This window comes from Anoplopoma fimbria, chromosome 23, assembly GCF_027596085.1.
Source record: "Anoplopoma fimbria isolate UVic2021 breed Golden Eagle Sablefish chromosome 23, Afim_UVic_2022, whole genome shotgun sequence".
Lineage (NCBI taxonomy): Eukaryota > Metazoa > Chordata > Actinopteri > Perciformes > Anoplopomatidae > Anoplopoma > Anoplopoma fimbria.
In genome coordinates, this window is record NC_072471.1 from 15,394,883 (window position 1) to 15,422,071 (window position 27,189).

A 27,189-nucleotide genomic window follows, 5' to 3' on the forward strand; every position below is an offset into this window, starting at 1 on the left:
GAGTCTTTGTGTTTGGTTAAGAGCCATGAAATCACCAGTGTGACTGCAGGCATGTACAGTGCTGCTGAGAGAAAAGAGAGAGAGAGAGAGAGAGAGAGAGAGAGAGAGAGAGAGAGAGAGAGAGAGAGAGAGAGAGGGGGGGGGGAGTGGAGGCTCAACTCTGCATTAGGGTTGGTTTCAGTGGCTAATTTTTGTGTTGATAGCAGATTTGGGAATTAAAAGCATTAACTTTTTAAGTTGGCCAATCAAGTGTGTGCTCCCCAGACCCAGTGGGCCATAAAGTGCATGTTCCCTCCTGTAATTACTCGTTTAATGTACGTTCTCAAGATTGAATTAGTTGTCAAGTAAGTGCTCCCCAAACCCATGTTTCCTAAAGCTGGTCAAAAAACTCAATAACCCAAGTTGCCTGGCGTAGGGCTGAAGTGTCAAAAGTCAGTGTCAACTGCTTGGTCAGGTTTTTAGGCCCAGATGGCTTTTAATACAATTTTGTTTACACAAAGGTCACAAATCACAAATCTGATTGCAATCCATATTGGTTTCCTGGGTTATTTGCAAATAGGGATGGGCATAAGTTTGCGGGGGCAACAGCTACAAGAGTGGAGAAGATGTAACCTTATGAGGACGCAACGGTGAAATAGAGGGCTGATCTGAAAATTGCTATCAAGGTAGCAATGACTACAGACTTGTGGACTGCCCATCCCATGGACTCAGTGACAACAGGCTGGACCGAGTGTCTTTTTTCCACATTCAAAGCTTCTTTTGAGGTTTTCGAAAGAAGCTTTGAATGTTTATGATGTCATCACCCTAAAAAAAAAAAATGGGGAAAATATGATTTGTCTAATTGTGTTTCTATAAATGTAACTTGTGATGCTGTTAAATTGATGCTAGGCCGTTAGTAAATGTCTTCCTTTGTGTGCAGCAAACACTTTTTGGACAGCAGTGAAAATGTTGCTTTTTTAAAGCCTAAATGCCAACACATATGGATTGAAGCAGAATATATTGATATGGATAAAACTAAAAATGGCGGCCATACATTTTTATCAAAATTGTGTTTGATATAATGACAATCTTAGGAAATATAACCTAGATTTAACACATGTTGTGCATTTTGGAGAGGATTATATAATTTTTTTTTTGGGATACATTTTTCCCTTTAGGACTGAGGACTATTTGTTTCTTCCCTATATGTAACCCTGCTTTTTATTCAAACCTATGTCCTACAGACACACAGTCCTGATGACCAGCATACTTGGCATGCATTTTTTTGGGGGGGGAATACTCGAATATGGATATTCCCAAACTAAAAATGGCGGCCATACATTTTTATCAAAATTGTGTTTGATATAATGACAATCTTAGGGAATATAACCTTAACTAAAACCAGCTATCAAGTATGTGAGAGTGTGTTTCCAACATTAGAAGTAGACCCCTTACCAACTGTTTTCTCCCTAAATCAATGGATCGTTGAGCGTGTTACTCAAATATGTTTATTCCCTAAAATTTTTATATCAAATGTTTCAGTTCTTCAGTTTGGTGTCTAATCATTATTTAGAAATCCTACTCTGGAAGAACTGAATTTAAAGCGATTGGTCAATATTTTTATTTTTTATTTCTGACCACAGTAATCTAAGGCTGCACTCATGCAGAAACACTGATACAACTTTCTCTTTAGTTCTTCTGTCAGTTCCAAAAACCTTTCAAAAAGTGACGGGGAGAACAAACAAAACAAAGAACAGAAGGAAAGTTGAAAGAAAGGCTGAACACTTCTCAAAATGGAAAACAAAAGCTAGAGATGTTATAATCGTTGCTCAAAATAAATCTGCACGTATGGAAATCACATACACTCTAAAAAAAGATGGAACCATCACTCTCCTTTTGGAGAACAGGGCCCAAAGGGAAAATAAGCTCACATTTCTTAGGGCTGTATTGATCAATGCTCAAGTTTGATTTGTGGTTCAATCCTTAATTCTCATTGAGTCATATTGCCCCTTTATGGCAATTTGGCAATTATTGGCATTACCACGTTATAGGTGTGTAGTTGAGATCAAAATGAGGGCCGTGTTTGAAACTGGGTGTGGTCCTAGCCAGGGCGCTGGAATAAGTGGGGACACGAAGTCGGGAAGAAGCCGTTTGCCCCTCCACTCTAGGCCCCTGGCTCGATTTTGAACAACACACACACACACACACACACACACACACACACACACACACACACACACACACACACACACACACACACACACACACACACACACACACACGCACACACGCACACGCACACACACGCACGGCTTTGCCTACAAAGTCGTTGCAGTGTAATCATCCATCCTCTATCTGAAAGCTTGCCTAGGGCTTCCTTATTCTGCAGATCTAAATGTGTTCATAATTTGAACTTTGTTGGCTTGAAAACAAACAACATACGTCAACATAATTAAAGTTTCTACAAGTAGGATTCGTGAGAATTTTTTTTTGTAAACTGGGAAAGTCACAAATTAGAGGTTTCATCAACAAACGCAGCAGCCGCCAGAAAATGTCTTAATCATTTTTGAATGTTTGCAGTGTAGGGCATCATAATATCTGTGTTATCCACATGTGAACAGCCAGCTATGCCCAAATAAAGTCAAAAGTTCCTACTTTGGTTTGTGGATGACTTTGCATGTGTCCACACAAACATCTTAAAAATGCTGTGTCACTATTCTGCTTCATTCAATATGACCTGCTTGCACCATGTATTAAAATGTGAATGTACACACTGCTAAAACTTGGTTATTAAAACTGTCATTTTGTGATATTTGTTTGACCAAAGCTTCTTTGAGATGCCTGAATAAACTGTGAGTGTTGCCATGTCGATTTTTTGAGTTGGCACCATGTATGTGTACTCTACGTTGGAGTGTAGCACTACCGGCTAAGTTGAAATACATAATGCAGCAAAAAACGTGAAAAGACTAAAATCCATAATGAATTGAAGTATTTCTTGTGGAGAGAAAAACTAATATCTCCATGGCACATTAGACTATTTTTCTAGCTAAAGCCCGATCAACAGTAGCTTGTTTCTCTGTGGCACAGAGCTCCACTGATGAATAGAAACTATTAAAAACACATCAATGAGCAACACCATGGCACCATCGACTGACACGTTCCTTCATTGCAACAAAAATGGACACCGTAGTTTATTTTTAGGTCAATCCCACGTGCACGTCCTGCTTGAAACACTAATGCATCAAATGCGTATTCATCCGTGTCTGAAAATAGTCCAGAACAAATGCATTGTTTACTCGAGTTTGAGTAACGTCTGACCAAAACTACAGTAGCCAGCTGCTTTAGGATATATATTTTTTTAATATTTAAACTTTATATATGTGACCTTTTTGTCAAGTTTTAAGCCTTCTGTAGGAAAGAATTAGCCTGGTCTGTGAGCCGCAGACATAGCAGGAAAGTCAGAAAGTATTGACTAAACTAATGCATCGTTGGTTTTGGTCTTTTTGACGAGATATGTTGACAATAAAAAGAAATAGAGCAACAATAGCCTTGTCCTTTGTCTCATCACGAAGGCAACAAAAAGATCTTAAATCATCATCAGTCTTTGGCAGCGGCTAATATGAGCTTTCATTTTATTTATTTTTCAACCTTGTTTGACTCGTGAGCTCAGCTCCACGCCAAACATCCTCTGCATCTTCACGATCATCAAATAAGGAATTGGTTTCCCCACATTTGTTTTCTTTGCACACTGTTTTGTAATACAATGTCTCACTGACCAATAACTCCCACGTTCACAGCCTGCTCAGCTGCCCACACGCACGCCACAGAACGGAAATCACACTTTTGTTTAAAACAGCGACAAACATGTTAATGAAAGAGGTTAAGATTAAATAACGACAGCTTGGCCGAAAAAAGCTAGAAGGCGAAATCTGAACTCACCCAGGTGCTTACTTTTGATTTTCTTTTTCCCCCCTCATTTACAAAATGTCTGGTTTCAGGATCACACGTGTGTTTAATGTTTGCGCCGCCTCAGGCCCACTTACAGCACTGCAATCGTATGGAGCTCACACAGACAGGGAGTTTCCCTCATAATGAAGGTATACATTACAATCAAAGCACCGCTGTCTGTCCTACACGATATACACCACAGCAAAGACTTCAAAGACCAGAGACCAGATCACCTCGCCAAAGCCCACGGGGTGCATGAATCCCTGCATCTGATATCTTTCACTGCCACAACTGTGACGCCCGCTTAAATAAAACAAACTGTGGACAATTTCTCAAGGACTCTATGTTCTGCTTATTCCACGCATTCTAGCTTTGTAGATGGTTTTCCAGCTTTGAATCCAATAGGGGATTGAAATTATCCAGTGAATGAATATTTCCTAAACTTTTTTTGTATCAACCAACAATATCTTCAGCCTCATTATCAAAACTACTGCCTTCAAGCGCCCATTTTAGCTGAACCCTGCTGGGTACAGTCACAAGCATGTGTTTGTGCAGCTATGAGGACACACACAAACAGGGCACCAGTGCTGCTGCCCGGTGCAGTGGGTGCTTTCCACTGAAAGACCCTTTGTTTTGCTTGAGAGAAACTAAAAAAAATAAAAAAGAGAGCTTCAGCATGACTGAGCCAGAGGGGCGAACTGAAATAACCCTCTGCCTGTCTGTATGAGCACAAAAGGCTACAATGTTAATATCAATAGGAATTTACCAATGGCCGATGAATAAAAGATATTAGTTGGGTGATTACGAGATGCGGGAAGAGAAGAGGAACAAGGGAGAGCAGTTTCATGAGCTTTCATGGGAGGTATTTAAAGAGAAGCGAGACAACTTTGGGTCTTATTGGTCAACAAATAGACACCAAAATAATCCATGTTTGTTTTGCTGATTTAGGTGCTCCATCCCAACACTACAGCATGTTCTGTGGAACTTCTCCTGTAATCGCTGCTAATCTAAATGGCCTGCAATCTGTTCTGCAATGCAATTAATCTACAGCGATAAACATCTGTGTCACGCAGCAGTAACCGCGAGGAACAACAGGATGTTATTGTTTCCCCATGTGTGAAAACAGCATTTCAAATTCAGCCGTTTGTAAATCCACCTAATTTGGTCTAATTTGCCTAGTCGTCACGGTTCTTCAGAAGCAATGGAAACGCTAACAGGGATGAACAAAAGGGATGTTTAGTTCCTAGTTTAGTCACATTGGTTGCATTGTTCCTGGAACTTTTCGGTCAAAAAGGGGCGCACGTCTGTCACGACAATGCTAATGCTAACAATGCTGGTGTTGAGCAGACACTGTACAATGGTCACCGTGTTTACCATCTCTTGATAACCATTCATGTGTGTACTACATTTCATGACAATCGTGATGGATTGGGTTGGGAGTGAGCTGCTGCTGCCCCAAGAGAACGAGTTTAGAAAAACCAACGTTGTGTGTTGGAGGCAGTGGAAGATGGCGAATGAGAATAAAGTAATGCAGGTGATGAATGGAGACCTGAACCCCAACGCAAAGCTCAAAATGTACCACTTGATGCATGTTCCATCCTTCAACTGTGGTCTTGTTTATTTTGGCTACAAAGATGATGTGATGTCTTTAGAAAGCTAAGAAAATCCTTCTTTCAATAGTATATGAAACTCAAAATGGTGACTGAAAATGAGTCAAATGTTTCACATTTTGGAAATTATATTTGAATAAATTATATTTTTGAAAGCTAACCTCACCTTTTAATTGCCAAATAATAACATACACTTACGGCCTCACAAATGAGTTTAAAAATACAAGCAGAGCTTTTTATATTGAAGCCAACTGTGCACGTGATGCGTGTGATTGACAACCTGTCTTCCTTCCGTGTCACCCCTGAAAAATGCGAAAATGTCGGCTCATGCCAAGATCATTTTAGGAACAGCCTGGACGTCCAGAGAGCTCCCAGAGTAGAACTGCTGCTTCACTTGCATTGAAAGATTCCAGTTAGGGGGGTTGAGAATGTGATTAGGATGCCTCAAGACGCCTCCCCGTGGAAGTTTTCCAACTCTGAGGAGGCCTCAGGGTAGACCCGGAGCAGGAGAAGGGATAATATATCCAACCAGGTCTCTTTTGATTCTCTGTGAAAAGCTGGAGGAAGAAATAAAGGGCTACCTTGCTTAGCTGCCAACGCAACCCAGATACAGATAAGCGGCAGAAAGTGGATGGTATAGAAGCAAAACAACATTTTAAGTGGCAGAAACTATTTCCTATTTCCATCAGAGCAACGAACTTACATAAAATTGTCAAATTTGGCCATACCAGAGACATGGGAATTAATGATTTCCCTCCGATAAATACTCACTTTGATGAGCTGTTGTCTCCTAACTGCACATCACTCCACTTATCCAAACAGAACAAATAATCTACCGAGAACATAAACAAAAACATGATGCAGTAGCTGGGAAGAAAACAACAAGGAGAAAAACACAGATCTTGGGGTTTAATGGGCGAGATGGAAAGAATGAAGATAAAGATTGAGGAGAGGAAGGGCGAGGCGTTATTTTTAGCTATAGAAGGCTGCAGTGTCTCCCAGCTGAATGCACACACACACACACACACACACACACACAAACACAAACAAATGTAAACACAGCACGTGGCTGGTGCGCCACATGACAAACACAAAGCCCACAGCCACAAAACATACAGGGTACTCAGCTGACACACACACACACACACACACACACACACACACACACACACACACACACACACACACACACACACACACACACACACACACACACACACACACACACACACACACACACACACACACACACACACACACACACACAGCTTTGATTGCACGCCCAGACACTCCGCTGTCATCTGTTTGCAGCAGGAGGAGGGCGAGGCTGGAAAGAAACAAAAACCCTGTGTATATATAAATATATACATAGGTGCATTTGTGGGTGTGTTTGTTGGTGTACACGCTGCTTGTGTGAAGGGGTTAGCTCGAGGTCATGCCAAAGGCAATACACTTCATCCATCTCCAATTACCAAACAGAGATTGTGCGCAGGATAGATGATCCTCTTATCGCTTGTTCACGCCGGCATTGTAATCAATACACACACACACACACAGACACACACACACACACACACACGCGCACACACACACACTGGGTAGGAGGTGAAGCTCTCAGCAGCAGGTAGACTGCTCCCCTGTAATCTGGGCTGACACTATTCTGTGTGCTAACGTCTGTATGTGTGTATCTGAGGATCCTGACTGGGAGCAAATAGACACACGCAGACACACGGATGGAGGCGGGAACAAGAGAAGCCTGAAAAGGACCACGATCTCCAGAGCCGCCTAAAATTCTTTTTTAAAGGTTGCACTGATCAATGTTTTCATGTATGCAAAAAGGATAGAAAATATCATTTGTGCTGGTCAAAGGTTCATCACAATGAACTATCACAGCACTCTGCTGTTCCCCTCAGCTCTACAGAGGCAGTTAGTGTCTTTCAGCTTATTGTAAAGATAGCAACTAGCTGGCAAACACAGTGGAGCATTTAGCATACAACATTCATTGTTTACAGCTTGTTGTGCTGCTCCCTCTTGGCCCAAAAAAAAATTCCATCAATACAGCTTTAAAGTTTTACAAAAAGTAGTGAACTGATAAATTTGTTCAGCCAATTAATTGGCATGGATAGAATATTTTACAAACTATTGTTATTGCTGGAATCCACTGGCTCAGTGGTTGAGGGCTGCAAAAATGCATGACAGACTTTAAATGAAATGGTATACATTTATTATTTAAATAGTTTGAGATATTTCTTTTCAGAAAGCAAATCTCCCCTCCATGAAAGATTCAATGCTGTAATTTGGCGATACAGTAAGTAAAACGTTGGCTAAAACGTTGCGTTCCCTGTAACAAGCTGACAAGTAAAATCTGACCCTGTTTCCAGTTAATATCTCCCCACAATATGTGTTACTTGAATTTATAACAGAACTCTACCAGCTGTCGTCTTTTTCCAAACTGTCGTTATTATATCGGCCATTAAAAATCCACTATCTGTCAACCTCTACCAAAAAGTTTTCTTTCCTCAAAAGTGGATAAAGATGATTTTGCTTTCGATCAATTCACTTTGGTTTTCCAAATGGTTGTTTAGGCTTTAAAAAACAAGAACAGACACATTCTGTGCCTAGCTGGGACACTATTCATTATGATGTTATGACATGACTGTTGGCTATTTGTTGTGAGATCATGGTTGTCCCGACTTTACAGTTGTTTGTGTAGTGAAAGTGGTTGTTATCTGGCGCTATCTGCTTCATAGGAGAAGCGTTTTCATTGCACATGAATGCTGTTCACGTTGCCCTGTTGGCCTGACTGTAGCTTCTGACTGTTTAAACAAGATATTTTGCCGTCGCTAGCTGTGTGCATAGCTGCATAATGCTCCACAGGTCCGAGATTGTTGCCATACAAAAATGCCAACTACAGCTCTAAAAAACTAGAGGATCTTTTCTTTATGGCAGAGAAAAATATTTTGTTATGAAATCCTCAACCACCTGCTGTTAACCCTCTCTTTGCTCCTCCAGCCGCAATGATCTGCTGCTGCTACAGTACACATATACAATGCCCATTGTGTTTGTGAAATCAACACCCTCCTTCTCCTCTGGCCTGTTACATAACGCTTGTCTGTCTCATTACATCCACACCAGACTAACGAGGGTTAACGAGAAGCTTCCCGTCTGTCCAACACACACACACACACACACACACAGCTTGATGAACACAACGTACCAAGAATGTGTGTTTTTCCTGTCTGGATGTTTGGTTGGTGAATCCAAACACACAGCTGGAGATGGCACATTCCAGTGGAGAGAGATGGGAAGCTGTAGGAGCTTAAGATGAGAGACAGACACACACACACACACACACACACACACACACACACACACACACACACACACACACACACACACACACACACACACACACACACACACACACACACACACACACACACACACACACACACACACTCCAATGAGAGTGTATTATTACGTTGTGCTGAAATAGAAAAGCTTAAAGGAAAAATAAGGTCTCAGCTCACTCAAAGAGGACCTTTTTCTAATATTGTGAATGACAAATTACGTCTGACAAACGAATGAACTTATTGCGAAACATTCTTAGCCCTCTCCTCGATTAGATGATTAAAATGTCTAATTTGCTGCAAAGTGTTTAGTGCTTTCCCGCGATGTCTCTTTATGTAACTAGAAAAAGCCTTTGAATGGAGCATATTCAGCCGCGTATTGGCAACTGTCAATGCTTTTGAATTTAAAAAGCTGCATGTTTTTGTTAAATTTCCTGGGCTAAAATCAGTGACCTCCTGCTGTCGGTTGGGTTCATCCACATGCAAAAGCGTACTCGGTCAGATCAAAGCAACAACAGCTACAGTCGCCCACACCCAACAACACGAAAACAAAAGGCAACGCTGGACCACGGAGAGCTTTCCAATGATGGCAGGTTGTCTTACACAACGGAACAACAGGACTCTAGCTCCCCTCCCTCTATTATTATCTCTCCTCTGCCTCCTCTGTCTGTTTTATGGCTCTCCGTCGTGCATTCTCGTTCTCACGCCCCACCACTCCCACGAACGCCGCCTCCAAGTCCATCACCATTCTCCCTGAGGCCTGTGGGAACAGGTGTTCACTCCCCAAGGTGCCCCATTTGTGTGTGTAAGTGTGTGTCTGTGTGCTGCTCACGCATCCATCAGCGGCCTGTGCTCTTTCCACACTTTGTGCCAAGCCAGGTGGGACGTCCAAGCCTGAGACAAAGATGCTTCAATTCCCGTAAATTCATTATATGGGACGTTTGCAGGCCAGAGAATATCTTTGTGCTTACTTGAGGTGCTGTGAGGCACATGGCTTGATAAAACCTTGAAGCTCTGATTGCTGGAGTTCATGAAAACAGGAACAATAAATGGTCCGTACGTTTGTTCATAGCACACAATATCTTGAATGCATTTAGCTGTGTATCATTTGAAGCGGTTTCAACTAGTGTCAATACGATACCAGAGTTTCCATAGAGATATCACTTTGAGAAGTATAAACATGCCTTTCTACAAAACCCTGTATTAATGTGACAAAAGAATAAGAACGAAATAATATGAATATTGGTTAAAATGACAAATACTATCCAGGGGCGGGCCGGCTGGAGAGTTTGTTTTGTTTGTTTTTCTCTTTTTGTCTCTAAATGCACTTTTTTATTTTTATTATTAAGTATTGAGATTATGAACAGTATCTAATCTACACATAGGAAGAAATGGTCTACTAATATTAACGGTATAGATAATTTGGGGAAATAAGCTTATTTGTGTTCTTGATGAGAGTTAGATGAGAAGATTGAAACCACTCTCATGTCCGTACACTAAATACAAAACTATATCAAGCAGCCAGTTAGCTTAGCTTAGCACAAAGACCAGAAACATTGGAAACAGGCTGACTCTGTCCGTCAAAATCTCTCAACAAACAACTCTGAAGATCACTGATTTACATGTTATACTTATGTTTGACGTCTGTTCAATCCAAACCAAAAGTAAAATTAAAAGTTTGTGGTTTTAGAGGGGCTGTGCTGAACTATATTTCTTGGCCGGGTTTGGCGGCTTCCTGGAGTCTCTGGTTGCCTGGTAACGTCATGGTGACGACAGGACTCCAGGAAGTTACTGTGCCCGGCCAGGAAATAGTCTGGCACATAACCCCTTGTAGCGGTTTCTCTCTGTTTCCAGTCTTTGTGTTAATTCTTTTTTAACCAACTGCTAGTGGTATCTCCATATTATAGCTTCATATTTACTGTACAGACAGCAAGAAAGCCAATAAGTGTATTTCCCAAACTGTCTCTTAAAATCCTTTAGGGTACTACCAGCCAGGAGCAAAAGTCCACTGAACTGATATCAATGTATGGATGTCAAATTTCAGTATCTCACTGCGTGTGAAATTATTGTGGACCCTGCTGAGTGTCTTTTCCCAAAACAGTGAAAAGATGTGTCTCAAATCTGTTTTTCCATTTTGAAAATCAAACATCCTCACTGCACACCATTTCGAATGCCAAGCCCCATCTAACTCCTCTTTCTCTTTTACTGTCAATCAAGAAAACATGATGGTTTATTTTCTATCTTTGATGCCACGTGTTCATGGCAGTGAGATCTCTTGTCAATCAAGCAGCGTAGAATTGTATTCTAATCTCTTCATCAGTGGGATTTCTGTTGATAAACAGAAAGGTTTCATAGTATCTTAGTCTGCTCAGTCATGGCTGCTATCACTGCACGTGTTGGAGTGTTGCGTTAATCTGATTAGCCCAGATTATTAGTGTGTGTGCAAACGCACCAGGCTATACTGACCTGGAAGTGATCCGACCTTTCAGATAATGGTGAATGAGATGCTTACTGGTGCTAATACGGCGAAGAGCTTGAGAAACAAAAAACCCCGGAGGAATATTGGGACAACCTCCTGCCATCTCAGCAACATTTCTCATATAATTCATTAGAAATGTCTAATTTAAGCAGAGACAAAGCCTGACTATTTTTCTCTCTGGGCTTCGTGAGAGATCCAATTTTCGTGACTGTTTGCTGTGAACTTTCGATGCTCTTTGTTGGCACTGATTGCAGATAGCGCCTGTGTCTGTGAGGCAATGATTAACCCATCAGGAAAGAGGAGGGGATAATTAGAGATTCCTGCTTGAGATTAAAAAGAACAAACTCACTGTTATGCCAAGACTGGAGTTGAAAGTGAGAGAAGGTGGCAAAGTAAGGGAGGACAGTCGGTACAAGGGCACAACGTCTGTCTTGAAAACCAGAGCTCACAGGTTCAAATCCAGTAAGAGCCAAACAGCATCCTCTAAAAGGAAAATTTGACCGTGGAAATAACCAAACTCAACTGCACGTAGAATAATTCCATTGTTGCGATTATGGTGAGACGATTGCAAAAAATTGTTTTCGCGAAGCAGGCAGATGGCGAGAGTCGTGTAGGACGGGATGTACTGAACAGCAGAATGTCAACTACAGCTGACTGTACTTGGCAGTGGCTGTAACACTGTGCCACTTATCTGCGTTTTTGTAAGCACATAAAGTCTACTTTTAGAATCGTGAAAAACAGTTCAAATGCACCATGCAGACCGCCGGTATGGGCCTAGAGTTTGTTTGAAATAAGAACAATCTAGATCGCAAGCGCGGCCAGAAAAATCGTAATTAGATGCTTTGCTTTAAATCTTTCATTACTATTGTGAAAATGATTTAACAAGATAAGGCCATTTTGGTCTGTGCCGTATTTCAAGCAGCTGGTTTAGAGTTTTGGATTAAGTCAAGTTAGGGTTCAAAGTGAAGGTAAATTAGGGTTCATCAGGCGAGGAGAAGAGCTGAATTATCCGATTGTGAAATGCTAGTTTGCAATAAGAAATGATTAGCATAACAGGGTCCCTTAATAACATTAACATTTAGCCCATTTTAAGAACAGAAGAAAACATGATTCAGGAGTGTCACTCATTTTGTACAGGAACAATACAGGGAAAACAGAGGTCAACATCATCCGAGGCACTCACTGCGTTCAGACCGCTTGTGTCTGCATCGATGAATATTTCAGCACCTTCACTGTCAAACGACACCACTGGAGTCCACAGTGAGAGCTCACCGCATGAGGGAAAGTGACCTCATAAATGAGCTGCAGGTCAGTTAATTTTAAAGTGTGACCACTGCGTTTGTGTCTGTGTGTATAATCCCCGTCTGCTGCTGCTCTAACAATGCCACCGGTTAATCTTCAGATTATGAGCCAATCTCAGCTACCCAACAAAACCCTACGAACACACACACACACACGCCTGACAAAAGCATGGTGGGATCGTTTATCCTTGGGGGCAATTGGAGAGGAAGTGATGCCAAAACATACAAGAATAATGATAGACAGCGTGTGTGTGTGTGTGTGTGTGTGTGTGTGTGTGTGTGTGTGTGTGTGTGTGCAGGGAGACAAAACTGGGTATTAAAGCAGAGTGTGTGTGTCTGCGTGAGAGAGAACAAAGAGGTCTAACACACTGGCCCATTCTCTTTCCCACTGGTTCACACACACACACACACACACACACACACACACACACACACACACACACACACACACACACACACACACACACACACACACACACACACACACACACACACACACACACACACACACACACACAACATCCCTTCCGACACCCAAACACATTCATATAAGATGACAACACACACGAGCGAGAGAGAGAGAGAGAGAGAGAGAGAGAGGTGGATGGAAAGAACTCACACCACTTCACATTCCGTACATGGCTCACATAACTTTCCTCATCAGTGTGTGTGTGTGTGTGTGTGTGTGTGTGTGTGTGTGTGTGTGTGTGTGTGTGTGTGTGTGTGTGTGTGTGTGTGTATACACGTGTTCATATGGCTACGTATGTGTAATTGTGTGTTCTTGCTGCACCCAGCCCACACTAATTGTATTCATTCTGGAGCCCTAGAATTACTCAGACCCCCCAAAAAAGCACAATAATTACTACTTCACCCACATGATGCCCACCCTTGTGGCAGTGCAGTGGCAGGAAGACATTTCCCATCAGCCCCAGGGGCTGTTAGCAAGTCCTCCCTCTCAGATTCAGTGACACTCTACTGCTTTTTACATTTCCTGGACTTCCTCAGGTGAAACAAGGAATGATACTAAGACAGTAAATACAAAAATACATGATCACAAACACACACACATACCCTGTGAAATGTGCGTGTACACACATGCACACAGGCAACGCTTTCATACATACAGTGATGCATTCACTAAAACACATTCCAACACACTCATGCACACGTTAACCCACACTTAAGAGGGATATATATGCTCATACAAACACACAAACACAACACACACACACACACACACACACACACACACACACACACACACACACACACACACACACACACACACACACACACACACACACACACACACCTCTGATCAATAAAACATTGCACATGTTGGAGTTATATAAACGGGAGAGCGGGGGAGAAAGAGAGAGACAGCAAGCGGCTGGCCTGGTTGTCAATGGCAACAGTGTTTTGGAGGCTGATCTTCAGTAAGAGCAGTGAGCTCTGCTGCAAAGCATGGTGGGATATCGCCATGCATTGCACCACAGATGATGATTATTTTTTGTCAGATGTTCAGAAGTACAGATACATTTTATGAACCAGTAATGTTTAGCTATAACTTGCTAACAATATATTTCAGCAATATGTTGATCTGGTTCATTCACTTGCCCACTCGAGTCTGAAACTGCCACAGTGTGGGACATCAGAACATTTCAGCTGACAGCAAGCTGTTCCCTTCACAGCACTATAACGTCATCAATCGATTTCACTGATTTCTCTAACAAGTACGATTTCCGCTCCCATTTCTTCAGTGTTTGCACGAGTTAAAGGGGCACTCCAAAGAATTAGCAGTCGTAATCTCCAAGCACGAGTCGAGATAACCCCTAACAACATCATCGTGGTTACTTTATCACACTTTGGAAACCTCTTCCAGAGCCACATGTTATTCTTACAAGCTGAAGGTACTCTTCATGACTTGTAAACTGAGCTTGGTATGTAAAATAAGGGGGAATAACAGCCACGGAGAATAAATTGACTTTGAGCTCTGTTTCAGCCAACACTCTCACTCTGACTTCAGCTCAAACTCATCTGCTCCAAGAGGAAGCTGAAGCCAATCCCCGGCCTGCCATGTCACATGGAACTTCAATTTGTCAGACTGAAACCAGTCACACACCTCAAGACTCAACTCTGCTCGGGGACAGTTCACTTCACTGTACCTATCCTCATCAGGCAGTCCCGGGAGAAAACGTGAGACACAGAGTGCGTGTACACAGATTCACAGCACATGCTCTCAGCTCTCGTGTTCCTGCTGTAGGCGACATAATGCAGAGACAAATCGATACAAGAGCTGCTATACGGCCCACAGACACGGGGAGGGGGCTGTCAGGGTAATTACTTCGTCCCCTGGGGGTGGATCACTCTCATAGCCAACAACCTAGATCTGAATGTGGGTCAATATCATATACACTCACACACAAATGAGCAGCCAGTTGCTCCAGATGAAGGACAGTGGAAGTAAATCCAGGTCAAACAGGAAGCGGGAAAGAGCCTAAACGCATCACTGACGCTTTACTGCAAAAGTGAATGACAGGTGGTCGATATAACTGGTTTTCATCTGCTGTTGGTTGATACATTGATGCTAGTATGATATCATGATTGACAACTGTCTGTAATATCTGATAAAATGAAAAATTAAGCAGAGTTTAACTAACAATTCACTTAATATATCACTGTTTCCAGGGGGATGACAGGATGGTGCATTCGGGCTGTGTCGGATTAACCATACACTCAAGGTGGCTACAAAAACATAGTAATATCTATGTTATTTACAAGCAGGATGAAATGCCTTGACTGGTTCTTCCATTTTCCCCTTAAGTGAACGTGGCACAAGCACTTCCAATAGCAGAAAAGTAAATGGTTTTTTTTTTTAATTTATACTGTCATATCAGGGAAAGATGTGTCAAAACACAACTTTCTATACAAGCAGATAGGGTTAATGAAATATCCACATTTTTACTGTAAAACATATAACTTATCCTCTTTAATTGTGAACGGATTATCTTACTGTATTTACAAAATACATATGAATAAGTGAATCTGTGTTTGCAAAGATTGCATTTAAAACTGCCAGTGATATAAGAAGTGTGTCGGCAGTGATACATATTGACTTACACTATATATTTTTCTTTTTTTAGATTTGGCAATGACATTTTTGCATTATTGATGTTAAGTAGTCGCCCAGAAACCACACTAATAAAGCAGGGATCTTCTTCTCGCTCTTCATCTCAATAGGCAGAATCAGATTTTGCGTTTGCACTCAAATTACAATCCAGCAGTTTGTTGTATTGCTACAATTTAAAAGTAAATATACAATTAGGGGGGTAGTCAATAAATACTATGCCAGATAAACAAACCAGACTATTTGCACCCGATATAACAAAATACTATATTGTGATTTTAAAACATGCCCAAGGCTCAAACAGAACAGCTGGTACAGTACAATATGATATTTATCTCTTCATTATTCTCAAGCTGCAGCTTCCTCCGTGTTGACATGTCCACACACCTCTGTTCAGACACAATGTCACGTCACGGAGTCCGTCCTCGGACAGACTGTGTGTTATTCACCAATGAAATGTGACTCAATTTACCTGAAAATGGTTGAATTCCGTCGTTTCAAGGCGACTCTCCGGAGCAGCCAGGCCCGGATGCCCTCCTCCGCTTTATCCGCCCACTGAAGTCGCGGTAGCCTCGAACACAGCTCCGTCTGTTTTCGGTTTCGGCTCCAGACGAAAAAGAAAATATCCCCCGAGACACACCGAGAAATACGAGGGGGTTTGAGGACGGGGAGCTGAAGACCGAGCCCCCAAAATGTCGTTCATGTGGCGGTGAAAGCAGTTTAAAGAGGCTGGAGGAGGATCTGTGTCGACAGAGGGGAAGGGAGGGGTGTGACGAGCTGCCGTCAAGCACAACACAGCGGTTGACGACGGGGCTTCCGGTTCCATTTCAAAATAAAACTAGTATTAGCGGCCGTATGGCGTTTACTATTACCGTTTTTCAAAATAAAAGCAACAATGACGATTTGTACCATTTTATCCACGGTTCAAATAACAGCATTCAAAATAAAAGTTACATAAATAACTTTGTTCATTCTATAATATATAGAAAGCCTCGACAGATAGTTGTAAACATCAATGCATACATAGGTTGTCAAGGTTGTGTTTTGACATATTTAACGGAATGACTTTGGCATATATTAGGGACATTTCGTGGATATATGTATCTGTGTATGTACATGACCAATAAAGCTGATAATGATAATAATTATATGATATCATTGTTTAATGAGAAAGTCAACCTCCGCTTAATATTGCAAACTTCAGTTAGCTTGACGAAGTTGAGGGTCTCAGTAGGAAATGCAGATAAACGAAACACAGGTGACTTTATTTGAAAAGCTTTCTTTTCAAATGTTTCTTGTAAGACATTCGCTCATAACACTGAAGCTTTTCAGCAGTCTAATAACAAAACATATAGAAATGTTTGAAAATGCAGTTTCAACTTGTAACAGTCAGTCTTTAAAGAAATATAGAGCATGCAGGTTTAACAAGATGGATGCATTTAACCCTGAAAATAAAACAACAAATACAAGATCATTAGTATTCATCATTTATAAAAGAGATTCAGGGTAATACATACAAGTTAAAGGTTTATAAATGGCTCTTGTGGTAAATCTTATAGTTCAGTAATACCAAAATATACTCAAGAATGTCATTATTAGTTCTTGGTGATTTACTTGTTGTCCATTTACAAAAAACGTTTAATATTGAACGTTGACTGTATGTTTAAAATATTAACAACAAAATCACATTCGGGCAATTTATTTTAAGTTGTAAAGATGTTTGTGTAAAGTTGTGGATAATTAATTGCCCCTTCCCCGATTTGATGCATTAATTAATTCGAAATGATGAATATTAATATCAATGGCCAACATCTGAGCGACAGAAATATACAAAAAATGGGACATCGGACATAAATTGGACAGACAACCATAAACATAACGAGCATTACGTTTTATTTTTGGTTGTGTGGCGCCGCCTGCTGGATAAAAGCTGCAAAGACGACAATTCATTCATCCTATCTTTGGTATTATTATCCTGTAAAGATTTACAAAGCTAATATTTCACAAGAATATTGACGTTGAAAGCGTCAGTTTACCTAAATCCCCCCAAAAGTATGTTCACATTTACCCCCTCTGCTATCTAGTCTGCAGTGTATTTGACTTCTGGAGGGATACTGAACTACTTGATTCTGCTAGGATAGACTAAGTATATTGTTCTTGCTTTCTTAATTTGCTCTTAACTGTACCAAGCCTGCTTAAAAGTGTTAGTGTTTGATGCTGATTCTGTTGTCTGTGCTGTTGCTGTAATCAGGAACTGCTTTGAGAGGTGTGCTTTAGTTCCAATAGGTCAATTGTCCTCTTAACTGCTAGGGGGAGTGGCTTACACATCTCAAGGATATACAGTGGGTACGGAAAGTATTCAGACCCCTTTAAATTTTTCACTCTTTGTTTCATTGCAGCCATTTGCTAAAATCGAAAAAGTTCATTTTTTTCGCATTAATGTACACTCAGCAACCCATCTTGACAGAAAAAAACAGAAATGTAGAATTTTTTGCAAATTTATTAAAAAAGAAAAACTGAAATATCACATGGTCATAAGTATTCAGACCCTTTGCTGTGACACTCATATTTAACTCACATGCTGTCCATTTCTTCTGATCCTCCTTGAGATGGTTCTACTCCTTCATTGGAGTCCAGCTGTGTTTAATTAAACTGATTGGACTTGATTAGGAAAGGCACACACCTGTCTATATAAGACCTTACAGCTCACAGTGCATGTCAGAACAAATGAGAATCATGAGGTCGAAGGAACTGCCCAAGGAGCTCAGAGACAGAATTGTGGCAAGGCACAGATCTGGCCAAGGTTACAAAAGAATTTCTGCAGCACTCAAGGTTCCTAAGAGCACAGTGGCCTCCATAATCCTTAAATGGAAGAAGTATGGGATGACCAGAACTCTTCCTAGACCTGGCCGTCCAGCCAAACTGAGCAATCGTGGGAGAAGAGCCTTGGTGAGAGAGGTAAAGAAGAACCCAAAGATCACTGTGGCTGAGCTCCAGAGATGCAGTAGGGAGATGGGAGAAAGTTCCACAAAGTCAACTATCACTGCAGCCCTCCACCAGTCGGGGCTTTATGGCAGAGTGGCCCGACGGAAGCCTCTCCTCAGTGCAAGACATATGAAAGCCCGCATAGAGTTTGCCAAAAAACACATGGAGGACTCCCAAACTATGAGAAATAAGATTCTCTGGTCTGATGAGACCAAGATTGAACTTTTTGGCGTTAATTCTAAGCGGTATGTGTGGAGAAAACCAGGCACTGCTCATCACCTGCCCAATACAATCCCAACAGTGAAACATGGTGGTGGCAGCATCATGCTATGGGGGTGTTTTTCAGCTGCAGGGACAGGACGACTGGTTGCAATTGAAGGAAAGATGAATGCGGCCAAGTACAGAGATATCCTGGAAGAAAACCTCCTCCAGAGTGCTCAGGACCTCAGACTGGGCCGAAGGTTCACCTTCCAACAAGACAATGACCCGAAGCACACAGCTAAAATAACAAAGGAGTGGCTTCGGAACAAGTCTGTGACCATTCTTGACTGGCCCAGCCAGAGCCCTGACCTAAACCCAATTGAGCATCTCTGGAGAGACCTGAAAATGGCTGTCCACCAACGTTCACCATCCAACCTGACAGAACTGGAGAGGATCTGCAAGGAAGAATGGCAGAGGATCCCCAAATCCAGGTGTGAGAAACTTGTTGCATCATTCCCAAGAAGACTCATGGCTGTACTAGCTCAAAAGGGTGCTTCTACTCAATACTGAGCAAAGGGTCTGAATACTTATGACCATGTGATATTTCAGTTTTTCTTTTTTAATAAATTTGCAAAAATTTCTACATTTCTGTTTTTTTCTGTCAAGATGTCCCTCAGAGGTCCCTGCGGCCGATCCACCCGGTCACAGCTTTTTTCTGTCCTGGCCCCTCAGTGGTGGAATGAACTCCCCACTGACGTCAGGACAGCAGAGTCGCTGCCCATCTTTAGGCGCAGGCTGAAAACTCACCTCTTCAAGAAGTACTACCCTGAGCCTTCCTCGTAGCGCTTATTGCATTCGTATTAGTTTGTTTCACTTATTGCATTCGTATTAGTTTGTTGCACTTATTGTATTCGTATTCGTTTACTGCACTTATCCTATTCGTATTCGTTTGTAGCACTTATTGTATTCGTATTAGTCTGTTGCAATTATTGTTTTCATAGTAATTTGCCTCTGCACTGTACTTTTGCTCTGGTTTATGCTTTTAGATGCTTGTTTAAGAAAGGAGATGCACTTATGACTTCTGGTGACTAGTAGTTCTCTTGAATACCTATGTTGAATACATTTCCTGTAAGTTGCTTTGGATAAAAGCGTCTGCTAAATGACTGTAATGTAATGTAGTCATGCAGATATATTTATTTATTTATAATAATAATAATAACTTTATTTATATAGCACCTTTTAAAAACAAGGTTTACAAAGTGCTTCGACAGACAAGGCAGCAAAACAGTGCAATAGATGAAACAATGATAAAACTAAACTAAGAAATAAAATGAAATAACAAGTGACAATCAAATAAACGAACAAAATAAATAAAAACAAGTGAAATAGATAAACATAAAATAGTAAACGAATATCAGATAAAACAGTAAAACGACGACATCACATAAAAGCCATTCTGTAAAAATGTGTTTTAAGAAAGTGATTTAAAAGAGATTATTGGAGCAGGTTTTGAGATATCTATCTCTAGATATTCCACTATTATAATGGAGGTCAATGACATTTTAATGTACCAGAAGTTGTCTACAGTGTAAAGCCTAGTTATCTAAAGCTTACATCACTCTGCTCTTTGCCCCAGTCAGCCTCCCTCTCTCCTGTCTGCGGTGTTTTCCGGCTCACACAGGACACAACCCGCCTGCAAAATGTCTCGGGCTGCTGAAAGACTCAGACTGCTGATCAGTCATCTTGATCGACCACCTGGCACGATCGTATCCTTTTGTTGGGCTTTGTTTCTACATATGTTGGATCATCACCGGGGCTGAAAAGGTTGACTCGTTAGCCGACAAACGCGCTCCTAGCGGCGGACAGCTCCGGTGAGCTAGACCGGGGTCCCTCGGTCGACGGCAGGCCCATGATGACATGGAGAGCAATAGAGGGCATTTACTGCCTGTTATTATTGTTTTTGACGCTAATGCATTTACCCTTTTCCACCCATTAGGCACAGTAACAGATACACTGTTATTTCTGAATTGAGTGGGGTCTTCTTTGTTTCTGTAACGTTATGACGTCATGTATCATATCCTGCAGCTACACCTGCTACAGCAGTATGTTTGTTTAAAGTAAAGAGGTTGTGAGTACATTTGCAGCAGCTATGTTAGGCTCTGGAATAGTTTTATACTATCTATCTAACGTTATTTGGCGGAGACACTGTAACTCAAAGGGGCTAAGTTTAGAAACGTCAGTGTTTTATCTTTAATAAGTAAGTTTAATTACAGAAGTCAAAGGCTTTTCTATATATTTTACTTTTCACACTGTCGTAACGTGCTTTCAGTTGTCTCCTTGACTGCTTTTTTTCTTCAGAGAGCTGCACCGACCTCTGTTCAAACCTTCACCTACAGTCCCCCCCAGAGCCTGAGGTAGGGACACGCATTACATTACATTACATTACATTACATTACATTACACTACACTACACTACATTACACTACATTACATTACAGTCAGACGCTTTTATCCAAAGCGACTTACAATAAGTGTATTCAACATAGGTATTCAAGAGAACTACTAGTCACCAGAAGTCATAAGTGCATCTCCTTTCTTAAACAAGCATCTAAGAGCGTAAACCAGAGCAAAAGTATAGTGCAGAAACAGACTAATATGAATACAATAAGTGCTAAGAGGAAGGCTCAGGGTAGTACTTCTTGAAGAGGTGAGTTTTCAGCCTGCGCCAACACGCTCACTTTATGTTGACAATGCATTGCAAACACGGAAGCCAGGTGTTGAGGCTTAACGTTATCCAAAACTTCACAATGCATCTTTATCATTCACCTCTGACTATCTGCGTTTAATAGCAGGTGGTGCATTCAGGTTCGTTTGCTCATAAGACAGCGACTAAACAAGCCCCAGACAATTTAGCGTCTGTTCATGTTCCAGAAAAGTCTTTCATGTCCTCCTTGTTATCAACACTAGCAGGTGGTGACTGTCAACAACTGTAAAATCCTCTAAATCCAATTTGACTTGAATGCGACATTCAAGTCAATACCTGTTTATAGCAACCTGCCATAAAACATGTGGTGATAGGGTTGTGTGTTATCACTTTATTTGGGCAGATACACCGACGATACCGACCTGCTGACCCCAGAACAGCGACTCTTCTATGAGAAAAATGGGTTCATCCTCATCAAGAATCTGGTGTCTGAAGAGGACATCAACAAGTTCAGGTGAGCATCATAGAGCATCCTGACAACCACAAAGAAGAAACACTAGTGGCTTTTTATAGAAGTAGAACTTTAAACCATTAAAATACAATTAATCCTATTAATGAGGACAGCGAACTTACTATAATGTGTCTCCAAGGTATTTAATTAACTGTATATTTCCATCAAAATGACATGTACAATATCAATCCAGGACTCCACAGTGAATACATAGGTACGTTTATTATAGAGCTTCAGATGTTTTGTCAAGTGTTAAATGTGTGTTCTTCTGTGTGTGCGTACTTCAGGAAGGAGTTTGAACGGGTCTGTCGACGGGAAGTCAAGGTTCCCGGAATGATGGTGATGAGGGATGTGGCAATCGTTGGGTCTGAGTTTGTTCCGGATCAAAAAGCGGTCTCCAAACTCCAGGATTTCCAGGAAGATCCTGAACTGTTCCGGTACTGCTCCTTACCACAGGTACACACACACACACACACACACACACACACACACACACACACACACACACACACACACACACACACACACACACACACACACACACACCAAGTAGATCCCGTCAGGTCCTTCAACCTCTTTCAATGAATACTTGAAGATGTAGTGTGTTGTCATTGTCAAAATATTTGGTATTTGATACACAGGTTTTTAAAGCCACTTTCTAGTGGTAAAGCAAAAAACACACTGCACCAATTTTCCACAAACAAAAATAGAGTAATCTCTCAATTCTTTTTTTTTTCCTTTTCAATAGAACTTAAATTTGAAATGATTAAAACCTCAAGGCAAAAAAATTGTGCTTTCCTATGTCAGATCCTGAAGTATGTCGAGTGTGTCACCGGACCCAACATCATGGCCATGCACACAATGCTGATAAACAAACCTCCTGATGCAGGTACTGAGCTATTCGTTTTCAAAATAATCAGTTTTTTGTTTATCTGGAGAAACATTGGAAGCAACCCGGACACGGGAACTGCCTTATTAATCCTCATCCAGTTCGATCAAAACATAAACTGCTGTTTCAGGTAAGAAGACATCTCGTCACCCGATGCATCAGGATCTGCACTACTTCCCGTTCCGCCCGTCCGACAGGATCGTCTGCTCGTGGACTGCGATGGAGAAAGTGAACAGGCAGAACGGCTGCCTGGTCGTCCTGCCGGGAACGCACACCGGCACGCTGCAGGAGCACAACTACCCGGAGTGGGAGGTATAAACGCATGAAATCACCATGAAGCATGATAACGCCTGCTAGGAGGAACACATACACAAATGTGCACTGTCTCGCCTGTCTTCAGGGTGGTGTAAACAAGATGTACCACGGAGTGCGAGACTATGACCCGACGCTCCCCAGGGTGCACCTGGAGATGGAGAAGGGCGACACCGTCTTCTTCCACCCGCTGCTGATCCACGGCTCTGGCATGAACCAGACAAAGGGCTTCCGCAAGGTACGACGCTACCCATAATCCACCTCAATCAAACTAGCTACGTACTTCATCAGCTCACAGGAGTTACAAAAGCAAATCACAACAGCAGATGTGATGAAACCTATTGTACATTTTAAAGAAAATAGTGTCTGAACACGTGTACGTATATGTGTCCAGGCCATTTCCTGCCACTACGCCAGCGCTGACTGCTATTACATCGACGTGAAGGGAACCACACAGGAAAACATAGAGAAGGAAGTGAAGGAAATTGCAACCAGGAAGTACGATTTGGGCGACGAACTTACCTTCAAGGTAAGACTGTCTAAAATGCTCCCTGCTACAGCCGACAACACAATCTTATATTCAAAAGACTTGAATGCGTTTTAGATATTTTATACCATTTAACTGTTAAACAATCCTACATGACCACATGATTTTAGTCAGACAGACAAAAGCACCAGTTTCTTAGGTGTAAAGATGCTCAGTGCATTGTATCTTCGTAAAAATCATATATCATTAAACTGACTGATTATCCTTGGGACATAATGTAGTTGTATAGATAACATGTTAACTTGAAAACCATAAAAAAAATTTAAGGTTGTTTTTTGACCAACTGACCCTTAAACTTGGTTTTATCGCTACAGGACACCTGGGCTTTCAAAGGCCGCCTTGTGCAAGGAGAGAGGACCTCGCTGTGAAAGTGACGCACAAAGAAAACGCAGCGTTGTTGCAGCGTGACCACGGATCGTCATGGTGATCGGATGAGAAGCAACAGGGCACGTTCGCACCGGCACAGAAAGTGTTCAAGGCTTCCTGTCAGGTCATCATGAAGAAAAAATCTAATCCTGCAATCCATAATTTCCTTTAGAAATTGAGGAACATAATTTTTAGATCGCGTACTGTTTATTTAATTGAGGCTTCAGCGTGTGTGCGCGTTGTAACATTTTGGGAAAGTAATCCAGAACATGTTGTTCTAAAAGAGAGAATAAAAACGGGAAATACTTTTCAAATAGAAAATGTCAGTTACCTGTCACAGTAAATCACTACGTAGTCATGCAGAATAAAGCTTATGAGCACACTGGCTGCTATATCTTGTACCGTGTTTTACAGCACAACATGCGGTTTAATTCACCAAAACCCTCATGGAAAGGGATGTTAACGATGATTTCTGGCATGTTGATTAAGAAAAGTAAGCCTATTGTGAGTGACAGAGAGGCTGAGCGAGATTGAGAGAAGGACAAGGCAGAGTGAGAGGGAGAATAATGAAAACTGTATTCAAGCAGAGATGTAGAGAATGCTCCTTTTTGATTGTAGCTCTTGTTAATTAACACAGAGGCCTTATAAATGTATCAACGTGTTAATGTTGGTGTGTCTGTTTGATGATTAGTGAATGGATGTGTGTTTTCTACAATCTTGATGTGGCAAATGTAATGTTTTAATAACACTAATAATAAAAATGAAAGCTATATTAATGAGACATGGTTATATTTCCTTTAACGCTTCAGACACAGAAACACACACCTGCCCCTTTGACCTATAATGTCATTCAAAAACAGTCAGTTATGTCACCCAATTGTAAATGATTAAGTCTACAACATATTTAAGATCCAATAATGTCATAAAGTATAATAACGTTAATTATATTACACATTCAATACTTTATGACATAAGTAATATGTATGTTTAATCAAAAACTGTTGCTCTTTATCATTTGTTTAAACCAACGAGAGAAAAAGGCTGCATTCAGGGACAACAGGCTCTGATTGGTTAATGATTTATGTATGCATTTATTGATTGTTTTATCTGGAAAAAACACCAGTGAACTCTGGTTGCTTCTCTAGTGAGATTGTAAATTGCGTAACCACAAAGGATTATGGGTTAAAGGATCAACCTGCTCGGAAAGATGAGCAGAACAAAATAAAGTCACAGTAGATAAGTGGTCTGATCTACAAGAGTCAAGATTTGCTGTGAATCTCTTACTTGGCAGGATGGAAGGTAACAATAACCCAAACATGTTACTGTCAAGTACATCCATGTGACTGTTCTTTAAGCTCTGATTTGGGCAGCAGCAACCTGAACAAAAAAAAAATCTCAGAATTGGCCTCCTCAATTTGCCTTCCATAAAAAAATCATCCATGCTGCTTTAAGTGCATCAGAGAAAGTTGCTCAACACTGACCTACACTTGGACAGCAATAGTCGCTTGCTGGTCTCGGAGGGTTTGGCTGTTTTTCCGGACGGGGGCCGGGTTATTTCCTGGCTCCCCAACGTTGGAACCCCCCCAAAAAACACCTGATCCAGGAGAGCTAAACAGCGTCTTTGTTCAAACCCAGAGGGAAGCTCTCAGCTCTCTAATTCAGAAATGCAGGAAATCACTTCACATGCAGAAAGGCTGATATGCAATATATGCACACATGCACACCCACACCAAAATATGCACATGAGAACACACATGCACATTCATGTAAACGTACAAATGCACACACAGCATTGAGTCTCTCACACACGGGTCTAACTGCAGCTCATTTCACTGAGAAATGTTTCCCAGACTGCAGATCAGTTGTCGCTTTCCTAAGCAAAGCGGCCAGTCGTCTCTGCCCAGTTTCCTTCAGAGATAACACATACCAGATTTCACTATATCACACACGTAGTCGGAGGAAAAATCCATGGAAACTCGTGCATTTGGCCTTTCTCAGTTGAAGCTAAACTCCTCTCATTCAGTTCCATAGCACGCAGCATATTGTAGCGTTAACCACATTTTAGTGCAATGCTAAAAAGTTGAGATCATTCATACCTGGAATGATAATGAACACACAGCAGTTTCAAGGGAAATCTACATCACACATATGGAAAGGTCTCAAGGCACAATAGGGCATGTCATAAAGCCAAAAAATGATTAAAAAAAAAAAAGTATTATTATATTATATATTAAAAATATAAGTGTTATAAAGTAGGATTATTTTTGTGATAGATAGCCACTATTTTTTTTATTTTTTCGTATTTTATATCGTATAATATTATATATTTTTATACCTTGCAGTCTTTAAACTGAACTATTTTCCTCACTCAAAGGAGCCAAATTCCAAATTTATGTTTGTGAATGTTACTGCATGTGCCCCACTGGCTAGCTAGTGGCCTCCGATAATGTCGTCTCAAAGCGTAGTGCCCACCCTCCGTTCCCCCTCAGGGAAACACTGTTAGCTCCGTCAGCACTGTTGCCATTGTTTCAGCTGTATGAGCCGTTGGCTCCGTTAGCTGCTAGCAAACACGTCAGCTGGTGCCATGTTGAGAGCCTCGTGGAGACCATCCTTCAATCATAGATATGCTCCGAAATTTGGAATTTAGCACCTTTAATTCACAGTCTAACTGAACTGTGGATTTTGTCCGACCAACTCAAATTAAACCCCTGAAACAAATCAAATACACAAAAACAAGACATTTCCCTCAGGACAGCTTTCGTGAAGTTCCATTTGAACTTCCTCCTACAGGCGCAAAAGGGCCATTGACATCCAGGACAAATTTGCTTTGACATTTGACATTCTTTGATGTCCTTGTCCTCTCTCTTTAAAAAAAAGGTA

At 41.3% G+C, this 27,189-nt stretch overlaps 2 protein-coding genes across 2 annotated transcripts in view; one reads left to right on the forward strand and one right to left on the reverse strand.

Moving 5' to 3' along the window:
* cdk17 (cyclin-dependent kinase 17) overlaps positions 1-16,506 on the reverse strand; it is a 42,258-nt gene extending 25,752 nt beyond the window's left edge. Inside the window, exon 1 of the mRNA XM_054624880.1 lies at positions 16,267-16,506. The gene's annotated coding sequence lies outside the window, so the exon portion shown is untranslated. The remainder of the gene's footprint in view (positions 1-16,266) is intronic.
* A 4,110-nt stretch (positions 16,507-20,616) lies between these two features.
* Positions 20,617-25,084, forward strand: phyh (phytanoyl-CoA 2-hydroxylase). The gene is made up of 9 exons (XM_054624646.1): positions 20,617-20,746; positions 21,339-21,394; positions 22,088-22,198; positions 22,483-22,651; positions 23,003-23,084; positions 23,215-23,396; positions 23,485-23,634; positions 23,791-23,925; positions 24,258-25,084. Exons 1-9 carry the CDS (start codon positions 20,681-20,683, stop codon positions 24,309-24,311), a joined length of 1,005 nt encoding a protein of 334 aa, XP_054480621.1. The 5' UTR covers positions 20,617-20,680; the 3' UTR covers positions 24,312-25,084.
* Positions 25,085-27,189: the final 2,105 nt, after the last annotated feature.

What these genes read in the sequence shown, in the direction of transcription:
- phyh (XM_054624646.1), top strand. Translation starts at nt 20,681, where the DNA reads ATGTCTCGGGCTGCTGAAAGACTCAGACTGCTGATCAGTCATCTTGAT. An exon ending in GAGGACATCAACAAGTTCAG is followed by an intron (nt 22,199 to 22,482) that starts GTGAGCATCATA and finishes TGCGTACTTCAG; the next exon opens with GAAGGAGTTTGAACGGGTCT. An exon ending in GGTACTGCTCCTTACCACAG is followed by an intron (nt 22,652 to 23,002) that starts GTACACACACAC and finishes TTCCTATGTCAG; the next exon opens with ATCCTGAAGTATGTCGAGTG.